Here is a 14,270-nt window from a genome sequence, read left to right on the forward strand (position 1 = left end):
TTTCACTTCAATATTCTTTATTCAATTTATAGATGTAATTCCATTTGTAGTTTGGAGATACCATTAGTTTCTATTTACAATCATTTCTGAAAACTTCAGCGCTGTACATATTTGAACCCTGATCAGAATAAGCTGTAGTCTGATGAGCTAGTGCTGTGTTAAAAAGCATAAAGCAAATAAAAAAAATAAACATTTGGAAAAAAAATGAATAAAAGAAAACACAATACAATAGTTTTTATTGTTAGGGGATTTTGCTGGTAAAGTACAAGACATCAGCGGATGACTTTTCCCACTGCTAATAAACTAACTGTTTAGACAATCATACACTAGACACCGATACAGCTATATCAATAATCTATTGTCATATTCTCTATATGGTTCATTTTGAATATACTCTACACAAACATAACCTTGAGTTTGAATTCCCATTTGGACATAATATTAAAAGAAAATCGGGGAAACAAATCATACAAACAAAGATAAACTAGCACATGCTTTAGTGCTGTGTAAATGTATCATTTCAGACAGGTAAGAGAGAGTAAAACTTCATTTCCTATATGACTTCTGGCTTGAAGCACAAACAGTGACTTCTATCACAACTAAATTAAAATAGTTCACTCTGCTGTCAAATGAACAAGACCTGGCTTTGTTTCTAAACACTGTCACAATTCTGTCTTCATATATATATATATATATATATATATATATATATATATATATATGAAGCTCCCACACTAGACCATTTGCATTACCATGTTGTAGCTGAAAACCAAAATAAAGATTTTATTTGTTAAATATTTGTTAAATAGCTCACTGTGCAAAATTCCCTTTGTGCCCATAGTATTCTCCTTAAAATTCTGAAAAGCTAGTTAGGTAAATCTTTTATTTGTGCTCTAATTACTGTTATTGATGATAACACAATTTAAAAGCAGTTTGGTCTTAGTTTTTAATCCAATTATCAATACATTTTGAAGTCCATGCTCTAACAATGTCATGATACAGCCCAGGATTTAATGTAATTCAAGGCTCCATGATTCTGCATCCTCACAATATTTTAAACAACATTTAAATGAAGAAAAAAATGACTATAGTTATGTTGTTACACAACTAATGTCACTAGAGCTGGGAGGCAAGTGTAGTGCTGCAGTGAGTGGCTGACTGGAGCTGATCATTACACTGTCACACCTGTAGCAAGCACCTATCTGAGGGACAGAAACAACATGAGCTACAATAACACATCAGTGAATAACTTTGATTTAGTGACAACCATTTTATTTCGATCAGTTAATGCTATTTAAAGAAACAATCCTGCCTCTTGCACCTTTAAAAAATAAAGGAATTTATCTTAAAACTCCTCTATGAGGAGGAATTAAAACTATCTAGTAAGGGTGAACAAAACACTGGTTGGTCAATCAAATAACCCGCTAACAGAAAATGTTACCCTGCAACAGCAACCTATCGGCCTTCCTGGTTAATGACAGAATCAAGTCTGCTACGTTTGCATCTGACCTGCAACTACTAGATTTGCATCTGTGAGCCAAGGATTGCACTGTCATCTAGAACTATATCCATAAAATGTGCACTTCAAAAGATGAACAGAGTTCATTACTAAGAGAGAAAACAAACAAAAAAAATAGCCATTAACATTGATCAGGCACATTAATGCTTGGTTTGCTGTGCTGCAAACAGTTGACTACAGATGTTAATTCACTCAGTGGTTAAATGCTTGCTTCTGTGGTCTGACATACTGAGGAGAAACAGGACTACAGCAATGCAGAGGTTGATTCACTACTGTGTGAACTGCTGCTAACAGAGGCAAGTGCCTTTACCTTCCCAATGGAGACACAAAGGAGGAAGCAAATCAGAAATGCCAAGCCCATGTCTGGTGTATCGGCTGAACTCAACAGTTTGTCAGACACTGTCATATTCCACGGTCTTCTCTCCCTGTTTTGTCTAAGCAGGTGGCACTGAAGCATGGAACTCTGCTCTGCTAATCCTCCTGCTCTTTAATCTGAGTGGAATCTGAAAACAAGAGTGTTTCCTCCATGTGCAAATTGACGGGGGAGTGTGCATGTGACTATGCGTGAAGAAAAGGACAAGTGAGAAAGGAGTATGAAAGTGAGACAGACAGAAAGAGAGAGAGAGAGTTTACAATATATGACAGTATATGTGTGAATAAGGGAGGGAGGGAGAGGAAGATGGAGGCAAAAAGACTGATGAAATGTTATAAAGAGGGATTCTGTTTCATCATCTGCTGCATTTTATACTATACTTTGCAAGTGGTAAAATGTGACCAAGACACTCTAGACTGCCCACACATATAGACTAGTCTTCTGGTTGATGTCCTTGTATGTGTTTGTTTTTCAGCAGCATAGGAAACTACAGAATGCACTGGATCATGGATAGAGGGACATCTTTACAGAATCACACAGCAGTTGCTCTCTCCAGTTTTCTCCCGATTCCTCTGGCCTAAAACAGAAAAAAAGAGCTTACAGAAGGCAGAACAGTCATAAATATTATCACTGCAGTCTCTGGCTGGCCTGCAGACCCTTTAAATACTTTAAATACTCATTTTTCTATTTCTCGTTCTGAAAACCTCCAATGAAGGAGAATTCCATCATAAATCAGCTGGTGAGATGTATGCAAAGTCATTCAGTCATTTCCTTTGGGCACTATTTTGCCTGCATGCTCCATTCTGCCATGATTAGAATAGATCATTCAATTTAGAATTAAAGGGGCAATTCACAATATAACACCTTTCTGTAAATATGTGTCAGATTTTCAATGGTAGTTGCTGAGCAGGTACAAAAGCACAAAGAAAATAAGATAAAATTACATAAAACACTATTGATTCATTCAATAATATGAAACAATATATAAAATAAGACACAATGCTAGCTGTTAAGATTTACATACCATGATGCATTCCCATTTAAATTGTTTCTTTTTTGGTCACAATTTTAATTCAGCTAAAAAAGCCAAACGTGGTGCATTCTCTTACATGCACAGGCAGCTCATTCCAAATATAAGCTGCTCTTACTGAAAAGTTCACTGTCCAAAGGACATCTTTCTCATGTGTATCACAATATCTCCTCATCTAGCAGGCCTATGTTCAATTGTTTTCTGCTGTAAAAAAGCAGAGCAAAACCATGCAGGACCTGATATACAAGACATGCATCTTCAAATTTAATTAAACTTTTAGGCCAAAATCTTCAATCTTTTATCTCATAACTATCATGAAACAAACTCTCAGGCATCTTACTTATTTATAAACATTAAGCATTAAGATGTGGTTCCTATCACCATCACTGTGAACAATTCCATCCCAGTTTTTCTAGGATGGATAATCACACCACACATTAAACCACGCTGAATGATTTTTTTTAAAGCTTAAGAATGATTTATTTGTCTTACTGCAGTTCAAAATATATCCAGTAGGTGGCTGGATGTTGTTGTTAATTAGAACTGCATTTCAATTTACAAATAATATTTAATATTCAATTTACATTATAATCAAATTTTTATATTTGTTCTGCATTTCTCCTACTGTTAAATAAATTCACACAGCCACAGATTTTATAAAGAAGGAGACTTTGGGGGTTGATTCTTGGCATTTTTCAGCGCTGAGTTGTAAAATTATTAAAATATAACAGACCTGCCTCCTGGTTTTCCACAGGTCCATCAGGTCCTATATGCTGAATTTTAGAGCAGCTCCACTACAATGATGGACCTTTTTCATTTAAGATGTAAAGCACATGAACATTGCTTTGGAACTCACTCGTTTACTTAAGAAGAACCCAATCTGAGTTTCTCCAGCAGGGAGTGCTATTAGCACACAAAATCACTTTTGTGTGCCTCATTTAAAGAACTAGAGTTGTGACAGTTCTAATAATATAGTTGAGTTATTCAGTATTATAGTATTTAATAAGTGATTTTCATGAAAGTATTTAGTTTCGGTAAATGTTAAAAAAGCATAGTAGCTTAAAACAGAATGTCTAAGCTGCAACAAACCTTGTTAAATACAATTGATGAAAAACATGAGATAAAATAACAATGTATAGAAATCAAAAATGGAGATACACCGAAAATTGTTTTAAAAGTGTATCTTCAACAAAATATAATCATGAAATGCCTAGAGGTACGTACTGCTAGTATTAACAGTATTCGGTCATATACACTGAAATCAGCTGGTGTTGTAAGGCAAATAGCCTGCCTAGTGAAACCGGGATCAGGCTCACTATACCTACATATTTGAGATAATTCATCAAACTTGTCTCCATGGTATATCAACCTTTCATTGAAATTTTTGACATGGCATGAATTTATGATGCATATTACGGTTCTATTTAAAGGCATTTTAGGCTGCAATCAATTTCTGTGGATTAAAAGAAGTGAATACCGTAATGAACGAACAATCAAATCATCAACATATCAAACCTTAAAACAAGCTTCACTCGTAAGCATATAATATTGTTTATGTGATTCAGTGTAAAATAAAGGGAACACGATAATGCACCCATCGTACATTGCTACATATTGCTAGTATATATATGCTACTTTTTATGGAATAAACCACATTATGCGGTTCTCTAACACAACAGTAACTGACTGATCACTGTATTCAGTGTATGAGACCAATGCTAGAAAGCTTCAATTCCACCAGTGATGTACAAACCGACTGAAACTTTATATATTATGAGACACAGTGATCAGGGAGCGTGTGAAAGAGCAGACAGAGGAAGAACAGAGACAGTGCGAGAGAGAAAGGGAAAAATGGTTACCTTGGGAATTTGGCTCGGGCAACGTCTCTCTAGCAACTAAATGCATCACTGTTGTTTTTCCAAGGGGCAGTTTTAAAGCTGCATAGAAAAGAGAGGAGAAAAAAAAACCCAGAATGAATGGACATCAGGACTGAGTATTGCAAGGTTAAAAATCAAGAGGCACATGACATTGACTCTTAAATGGGATAAAGCTATAAAGGACAGCTGAAATGCAAAGGAAGAGCACATAAACCCTGGGTTGGCTTTACTTGACTGGCTCAGTGGCTCTGGCACTCTTTCTCATGACAAATTTCATTTTCTTTCTTGTGCATGCACTCTGTTTTTCCCTTTTTCTAGCTGCTGTCAGCATAAATTATGTAAAGGACATTTAGTTGGAAGAATCTGACTACATTCCTGGTCATGCCCCTGTCCATGCAGCTCAGGTCTTCCTTTGCCTATGGCAACTGGCCAACACATTCATAAATGCTCTATAAAACTCCATAAAGCAGACTAATGAAACTCTGTAAAATGTGTGATAACATTTTAGAACCCCGAGTAATATCTGATCCAATAGTTTAGCTAGTTTTGCTGGTAAGAACTATTTGTTCAGATATTACCACTTGCATCAGACCATGACTGTATGCTTGTTTATGGAGCAAAATAAAAGCTAAGTTAACACTGTTAGGTCATGAGTTTTTTTAGCAGTTTTACGAATACCAGCCATTATTTTAAAGCTACGCTAAATACATTTTGGTGATTTTGTGGAAATTCCATGCAGCATGAATAAATCTGATGATTGGGATCTCAAGCCTTGTTTTTGATGCACTGTGGTTTGTCAAGTTGATCACAATGTTATTGGTATTTCAAAAACAAAGAAGTGATCTTCTTTCTTAAGGAGACCTTAAGGATGCATTGGGAAGAAGGAGAGAGAGAAAGCTGGACTTTTTGCCATCATTTGTCAGCATTTTTTGCAGAACCTTTAGACTGTTTTTGTTCAGGCAGTGGATGAGGTCTCATGTTGCCCTTTTTCCATATTAAAGCAGCCTGGCACCCTCACCTACACGCATACACACACCCTCCCTAACTGAGTATTTCTCTCTCTCACCCCTCCTCTACTGTTTTTGTTTCTTTCAGTAGTCCATAACCACTGTCTGAGGGATGGGCAAACAAAAACGGACATGCTTCACACTCCTGCCCAAAGCATTTCCTCTCCTCCCTGTCCCTGCTGAATGCAGGACTCTCCAAACACTCAGAAAATGTACCAGCTCATATTATAAACAAAATTTCCTGCAAACCTGATCTGAGTTTACAAACTCCAGAAAAGATCTTTTGAAAAAAAAAAAAGAGTAATTGGAAAGAAACCTATCTTTAGTTTACGTAAACACATCTAACGTATTATGTATTTAAGAAAATTACTCCTAATCACAGTTCTCAACTCATTGAACCTTCAGACCAGCACAGTTCATATACTGGGGAAAAGAGGAATGGCCCTGAGCATGTTTGACATTTGGTGTATGCTGCAAAGAATAATGCTGCAGTGGTTTGAGAGCTCACCTCCTAGCGTGACGTTGCCGTGCAGAAAGCGGCCCTGGTAGATGAGCCGCAGGATGTTGGGACTGCTCACCTGCTCCTCTTCCCAGTCTAACAAACAGAGAAATAAACATCAGTGGTGGCACTTACTATTTACCAACTGGATTATTCTTAACTTGTGAAAGTCAGTTACTGCCAGCAATGACAAAAGCTTATTAAAATTATCAGAAAACTTCTGTCAATTATACATTCTAAAATCAACTGATATCATATATATGTTTCTCAGTACAAGAGGAGATGTGGGGAACCTCAGACCTTTCTGGGCCTTCAGAGAGGGCTAAAAGATTACTGGGAATAGGAAAATACATGTCTAAAATAGTTAAATTCCTGAAACAGTGTGTTTGTCTCAATGGTATATAAGTTCACATATTTAAACAAGCTCTGCTTTTTGTTTAGGACTTTAAGAGCTGAAAAGAAAGCCAAACACATGACAGAAGAATCAATCAATCATGTTTTAATTTCTAATAGGCAGAACAAATTCCATGTAAAAACAAATGTCACTCAGGCATTCAGGAATATAAAATCACTCCGTAATATCCATATAATACACTGCATAGGGCCATCCAATTAATGCTTTAAATATATATTCAGCATGATGCATACAGGGACAGATTTAGTGATTCTGGGGCCCTTGGCAAAAGATAGGAGTGAGGCCCCAGGATGCACATTTTTAAGTGATGTAACTGTCTAAACTGCAAAAACTGTCTAAACTGCTGAACCTGTTCGACACTCTATTTAAACTGGAAAAAAAAACAGTCAGCTTTGGGAGCTTTGGGAGTGTAGTGACATACATTTTGCTTTACCCTCTAATTTTTCATGTGTGTTTTCATGGGGCCTTTAGATTATGGAGGCCCTAGGCAGCTGTCTACCACCCCTCTATACATGGATTTATATTAGACACATAATGCACTACTTGGGTGTAGAAATAGTTAATTCTTGACCTACATAGAGCATTACACAGGGAGTAGGGAACCTTTTGAGATTCATCACTAGATATGTCACTGGATGAATATGAGCAGCAGTCTAATCACCGGGCTGTAAGAGAGAGAAAACTTTTTTCTTAGATTTGTTGAAAAGAACATGCCCTTGAGATCCTAAGAAAAAGTCTACATCCGATTCATGACGTTCTGATCACAGATTTGATCGCCTTGAGTGTGTGTACATTCTGTTCTTACCTAAGAACAAATCTTAAATAAGAAAACACTGGTCAATGTCAGAAAAGGTAAAACATATGCTAATATGTCTGTCAAAAGCTTTACATGAAGGTTTAGAAGCTTCAAATGTCTGTGTTTAATCTGGAACAGCTTAATGCCAACAAATCTCTTTTTTCCTTAGGAATTCCTTAGGAACGCTAGCAAAAGTTAGCATAGGTCGAATTTTTACAGTTATATCCAGAATTGAAGGCCTACCTCTAATAGTCACAGTTAACCACTGGTAATCTGAATTTTCTTCCTCAGTTCTGAGGGAGTTTTTCCTTGCCACTGTCGCCCCTGGCTTGCTCACCTGGGTGTTTTACATTTCAACACTTTGTCTTTACTGGAATTCTGCGAAGCTGCTTTGGGACAACATCAGTTGTAAAAAGCGCTATACAAATAAATTTGATTTGATTTATGTAACTATGTATTCATTTATTTTATTACATTTAAATCCTGACCCTGACCTGACCTCAAAGAGTGGGAATGAAACATGTATATATTTTTGATGTTGTCTTGTGTCTGTGTCACTGTTAATGAACATCTTTTTCTGTTCTCTACTCAGCTATTGGCTTACATGCCTGCATCTTTCCCATTGTCACTTCCTAACTGAACAATCATCCACTCCTTCAATCCATTCATCCTGCCTACACCCTTCGACTCTCACAGTCCTCTGTTATGTCCCTAAAGGCACTTTGACCAGAACGCCATAAAGCAGAAGCACAGTCATGAGATTCTACTTAAAGTCATTATGAGCCAAAGCTGAAGTACTGACTTCTGTCTTCATGAATGGGATGAGCTAATTCAATAATAAAACACTAGATGATGTTTTTGGCCAAAATGGAATAAAGGTTTTTACTCTGCTTGAGAATTCTCTACATTCCATTCTTTATCATTCCATCCACATCCTTTTTCTGGGTAATGAAAAGATGATGATTTTAATAATAGAGCATTTAGAAATACTCAAAGGAAGCCAATATTAGAGGTTTTGGGGATGTTGAGGAAGCAGATTAGATTAAAATCCAGTAAAATCTTTCATTGTGCTATCTTTTACAGCAAAATCTCTAGAAACGCTTTGTTAGAAGTTGTCTGAGAGAGGACAAAATGAAGAAAAGAAATGAGAAACTAAGCTGATGAAAGATGAATCTGGATACCATCTGCGCTACATATAACACAGATGACCTGGTGATGAGGTGTGTATATTGCTGCTGTCGGAACAAAACCTTCTGAGTTTGAGTTTTTGGCATATTTTGAAAATCCCTGTTGTCCTTTACATTGTGTGTAAATGTAATGATGAATGGACCAAAATAAACAGCCCAAAATGACTTTGAAAAAATTGGGTTCCATTGATTTACATTGAAAGTAAATATGTATAGTTACCATTTTGGAGATACAAGCGATACAACAGGAGACAACAGCGATTGATATGAGTGTATATTAGTGTCTCTCTCTCTCTCTCTCACTCACAAACACACACATATACTGTAAATATATATATATATATATATATATATATATATATATATATATATATATATATATATATGTATGCAATTTTTTTATTTTGTATTTTTGCAAGATTCACAAAAACTCAAATTTGTGAGAAATGAAGTAAAAAAAATTACAGTTCAAATATTTACTAGGACGATTGTTAAACATGTTAAACACAGAGCAAGAATGCCAATAAACAAGCTGTTTACTTTGCTGTCAAATTTAGAATGTTATTTCCCATCATGACTGATGCTATGATGCATCTTTCCCATTGTCACTTCCTGATCAAACAATCATCCACCCCTTCAATCCATTCACCCTGCCTACATCCTTCGACTCTCGCAGTCCTCAGAAAATCTAAACTTTAATCTAAATTTATTAAGTTAAATGATGTTTTTTGCCATTGTGCTATCAATCTTGCCCTAACCTAGTAACAGCTGCTACATAAGAATCCATTTGTGGGCTGAGCATGGATAAGTCACTTATGCACACCTCTGTGTGTGTGTATTTTTTCACTCACCCATTGGCCAGTTGTCATACACATGCTTGGCGATGTCCGCGGCTGAGTCATTGGGAGAGAACAGAAACTCCTTTGTCTTTCCGCTCACCAAGATGAGCCTCAAATTGATCTGAAACAAGCACACAAAAAGTACAGATCATTAAGACTTCTAACAGCCTATAGACCATTAGGGACCATCTTTCTTTCTTTCTCCAACTGTTTCCACAAACACTGATTCTCTACTGAACTCCTCATTGTCTAGAGGCACAGACAACCACCAGCATATCTACAGATATAAAGGCATAATAATATTCTCTCCTTCTGTGATTTGGGTTAACTGCTCTTTAACAGTCGTTTAGTGTTAACTAAATTGATTTTGTGCTTAAAAGCTAATAGAATAGTGCTTAAAGGAGATTGAAAGCAGTCTGAAGAACAAAAATAATCCTAATAATAAAACCAGCTGACACAGTAAAGCACACATCAGAAGGAACATAACAGTCATTACTAAAATGAACATTTGGACTATATACATTCCATGTTATTTTGAAATCCCATTGGTAAACAAACAAAATTAGAATGATGATAAAGAATCCACACACTGATTTGAATAAGCATTACATGGAAACGTATATTTTATTAGTATGACTACTCCTTTCAAATTAAAACAGGACAATATAGTTGCTGATAGACAGAGACTAAGTGCACACTTTCTCTCTCTGGGCAGTACATGTCCAATGCACGTGCGTGTTATTATGCGAGTGTGCCTCCATGTGCCTCACATCAGACACACACACACACACACACAGACACTGCCGGCTGCTGTGATGTAACGCAGCTAACACCAGCGGATTGAAACAGAGATCCACCAAAGCACTTTATCAAATCAGATTAGAGCCGGGACCTACACACTCAACTACACACCAGCACAAATCAAAAAGCACAAAAACACACACACACTCACTGGCACACACAAACACATAAACATCCACATACTTACCTCAGCCACAAAAATCAAACAGCACACACCCACACTTGGCTGCTCACCCAAAAGAACCAGACAGCTCATTCACACACAGACTCAGCAGTCTGACCAAAGATGTTGCATCATGTGTGCATTTTAATAGAATATAACTGTATTAAGTTATATATACTCAAATAAAAACATATACTGTGCACTTTACAAATCCAGCACCTGTGTTAAACCACAGTCAGACTCAAAGTAATATATGCCATATTATAAACATTATCTGTGCGATATGCAGCAGTGACTGAGAATTAAACCAATGTTGTTGCTTCAATGGCAAAAATTGCAGCATTTGGAAAGAATGCTAAATAGCACTTCTTGAGTCAATAGTACATACATTAGTTTTTAACCATATTGGTTTCGTAGAACAGATAATGACTTAGCACCAATAATTCCAAATTGGCTTTCACAATTATGAAATGAAAACAGGGTATTATGCATTATGTAATAACTATCAAACAATGCACAGTTTATTTATATATAATTTAAGTTTGGAAAAAGTAATTTTGGTGTTTGTTCAAAGGTTTGGACACCCTTCAAAGTCAGTATTTAATAATACCTCCTTTAGCTAGCAGCTCTTTTAGCTAGCAGCTCTTTTTGTGGCTAGCCAAAAGTCTTTCTACTGTTTTAGGAATTTTAGGAGTATTTAGTGAAATTCATTCTTCCATCTACCTCTGCAGCATTTCCTGTGGCACAGGCTACCACACAACCCCGAAGCAAGACAGATCCAACCCCATGCTTAACAGTAGGCAAGGCGTCCTTTTCATCACATTCTTCTCCCTTTTTTGTCCAAACATGCCATTGGTGATTGTGACCAAAGATTTGCAATTTTAATATAAAAATAATAACTTTTAAATACTTTCATTAAATCAGTTAATGCCGAAAAGCTAGTATCAAGACAGTATAGAACAGGTCTAAACTGCACCAGACTCTGTGTATGTGTGTGTGTGTGTGTGTGTATGTGTGTGTGTTTCCTGGGGCTGGATATGTTTGAGGTTTTTAACAAAACATTACTGAGGTAATTATATGTAGATATCTTCCAAGCCTGGTGGAGTGAGCGGTGTTTTAAAATATAAATTAAATTAGTTCAATAGACATATTAATCACATTGACTGAAAATTACTGAGGTAAATCGTATTGTAATGCAGTAACTTAAAATACTGATCATGGTGAAGCATAAGATATACACCACTAGAGTATTGTATATCATAAATAAAATAAATTAAACATTGATAAGTATAATTCAGAGCCATCTACTTTTTTAGCAATCATGGCTTAGGCTAACCCCTTAGGCTTTAGATACAGGTCATTGTTACATATAAATGGCTTCATCTTTGCATTAGAAAGCTGACATATTTGCCTAGATACTCAGTTTTATGTGATGGCCTTTAAAAGGCTTTAGTATGGACTGGCAAACATGAGCCAGGAACACAGGAAAGGTTAGAAAAGACTTCACTTCCTCCCATTAGCTTTCATATCCAATTTGCTTCAACTGAAGCCCTGCTGCTTGACTGGATCAATAATATTCCGCTTTGCAGTAGCGTTGGGTGATGTAATGTTTTGAGGAGCCTCGATCGAAATGTATTTTTTGATTAGCTTATGTTCACACACACAGACACACACAAAGCTTCATACAGGCTAAATTCCCTCACAGGAGTCTTGTTCCTTGCCAGCTAACAAAAAATACATCAGGATGGAGTAGAACAGAACATCTTCCAGTTGCCATAGTGATAGTCCAGCAGCAGTTTCTGCAAGTTCTGACCTGACATCACCTCATACCACCTGCAGATATGGCACTTTCTTTGTGTTCCATCCAGTTTCTGTATCTCTGTCTCTTGTACTTTTTCCTGCCAAAGGCAGACATCATCTGGTCCTCTCCTGAGAATACCAACGACTATCCATGAGAAGCAAAGGGAAACGATTCTATGACTTCACAAAGTAAACAAAGCAACCGACCAGTGGGAGTGAGAACACAAAGGGAGTCCATATTGTAGTCAGCATTTTCAACACATGGTGCAAAGTGTGACGTGATGCAGAAACGAGGGGAGGGCTGAGAAGATGCTTCTTCAGCAGCCAAGACCACTATTACAAAATATACAGCACTGCTTCACTTAGTACTGCTGATCTAGAATGGAGTCAATGCCATTAGTATTGCCATTGGTTATGAAACACAGATTGATCCAGGGACAGCCATCTCAGCTCAGAAGAAAATAAAACATGACATAATCAAGCCTCAGAAGACCCTTACAGACCAGCAGGCTAATTTGTCTATAGGGGTTCCCTCCCAGCAGATCCTGAACTCCCACTCTAAACTGAAAACAAAGTGAAAACAAAGGGGATCTCTAGTGATGTATCGGAAAAACTGGCTCATAGGTACAGTCATCATTAACTTTGGGACTGTAAGACACAAAAGTCATGTAGGTCAACACTGTACAGTTAGACAGCCCTCATCTGCCAAAGAGCTTGCCAGTAATAAATTATGTAATTAAAGCAAAGGGGAAAAAAACTGAAAATGCAACATGAATATCATGAAAACATTCAGAAGTGTTCACATCAGCAAGGCACATAATCACACTGAGTTGATTATGTTGATTATGATGAAGGTAGTGCTGACGATAAGGATGCGAGAGACAATAATGCATTGGGGTCTTGTTTGCGTAAAGACCTGCAGGGAATACTGAGACTACAGCTAGACACTCAACAAGAGAAAATAGTACAGTGGTTGCTTCCAGCAGAGAGAGAGAGAGAGAGAGAGAGGGAGAGAGATGCCTCTAATAAGGGAGCTGAGCCAAATGAAAAGCAGCCACAACAAATGCTGACCGAGGTGGACGTGGCGGGTCGACCGGCTTTGCCCATCTCAGGACAAAGCTGCCAGATTGTTCTGGGAATGACATTTATGCAATAGGCAAAACACATTCTCTCATACACACACACACACACACACACACACACACACACACATACACACACACACACACATACACATACAAACACACACACACACACACACACACACACACACACACACACAAGCAAAGCCCTTACGCAACTGTGCATCAATGAAAGCAATATCAGAAACTTTGCCCCAGGGAAGGATTTCTTTAAATAAGTCCGGTGTCTCTTTTGGAGAGAGAGGAAATTAGTGAGCTCTACACAGTAATCTGCTGCTTTTGCATAAGCTGGTTAGAGAACAATGACGTGGCGTTCCCCAACAAAACAGCTCACCTGCATTATTGCCAGGTTACAGACAAAGCCATGGGGCTTATGACCACACATGTCTGCCATGAGTTTAATATTCAAATGAAAGGTGCTTTCGGATTCAACACGATGCCTGTGGTTTTTTATACAGCTGACCTGACCACCCTCATCCTCCTACTCCGTGCCTGGCGATCACTATTCTTTACCAGATTTTCAAACAGTAATATAGACACTGTCATTCACCACTTGGCAATTTCATATTTTATGTGTTTCTAATCAGTGATGAACTCAGATTATATGGGAAACGCATATATATATATATATATATATATATATATATATATATATATATATATATATATATATTTGTAGGTGACCTAACAGGGTGGAACAGGACAGCACTGGGGATACAGCCTGCACTTTTAAGACAAGTAGCTTTCCAACAATGAAGAAAAATGTCCAGTGTAGTAAATAGCAATAAAGAGAACATTACCAGTAATGTCAACTTGATATTA

At 37.1% G+C, this 14,270-nt stretch overlaps 1 protein-coding gene across 1 annotated transcript in view; it reads right to left on the reverse strand.

Annotated features, from left to right (window-relative positions):
• Nucleotides 1-14,270, reverse strand: part of ubl3a (ubiquitin-like 3a) — a 31,898-nt gene continuing 17,628 nt past the window's right edge. Inside the window, exons 2-5 of the mRNA XM_017717481.2 lie at nucleotides 9,555-9,663; nucleotides 6,315-6,401; nucleotides 4,782-4,859; nucleotides 1-2,469 (exon numbers count right to left, since the gene is read on the reverse strand). Of these exons, the coding sequence (XP_017572970.1) occupies nucleotides 2,417-2,469; nucleotides 4,782-4,859; nucleotides 6,315-6,401; nucleotides 9,555-9,663 (327 nt within the window). The 3' untranslated portion in view covers nucleotides 1-2,416. The remainder of the gene's footprint in view (nucleotides 2,470-4,781; nucleotides 4,860-6,314; nucleotides 6,402-9,554; nucleotides 9,664-14,270) is intronic.

Source organism: Pygocentrus nattereri, chromosome 18 (genome assembly GCF_015220715.1).
Source record: "Pygocentrus nattereri isolate fPygNat1 chromosome 18, fPygNat1.pri, whole genome shotgun sequence".
In the NCBI taxonomy this organism is placed as follows: domain Eukaryota; kingdom Metazoa; phylum Chordata; class Actinopteri; order Characiformes; family Serrasalmidae; genus Pygocentrus; species Pygocentrus nattereri.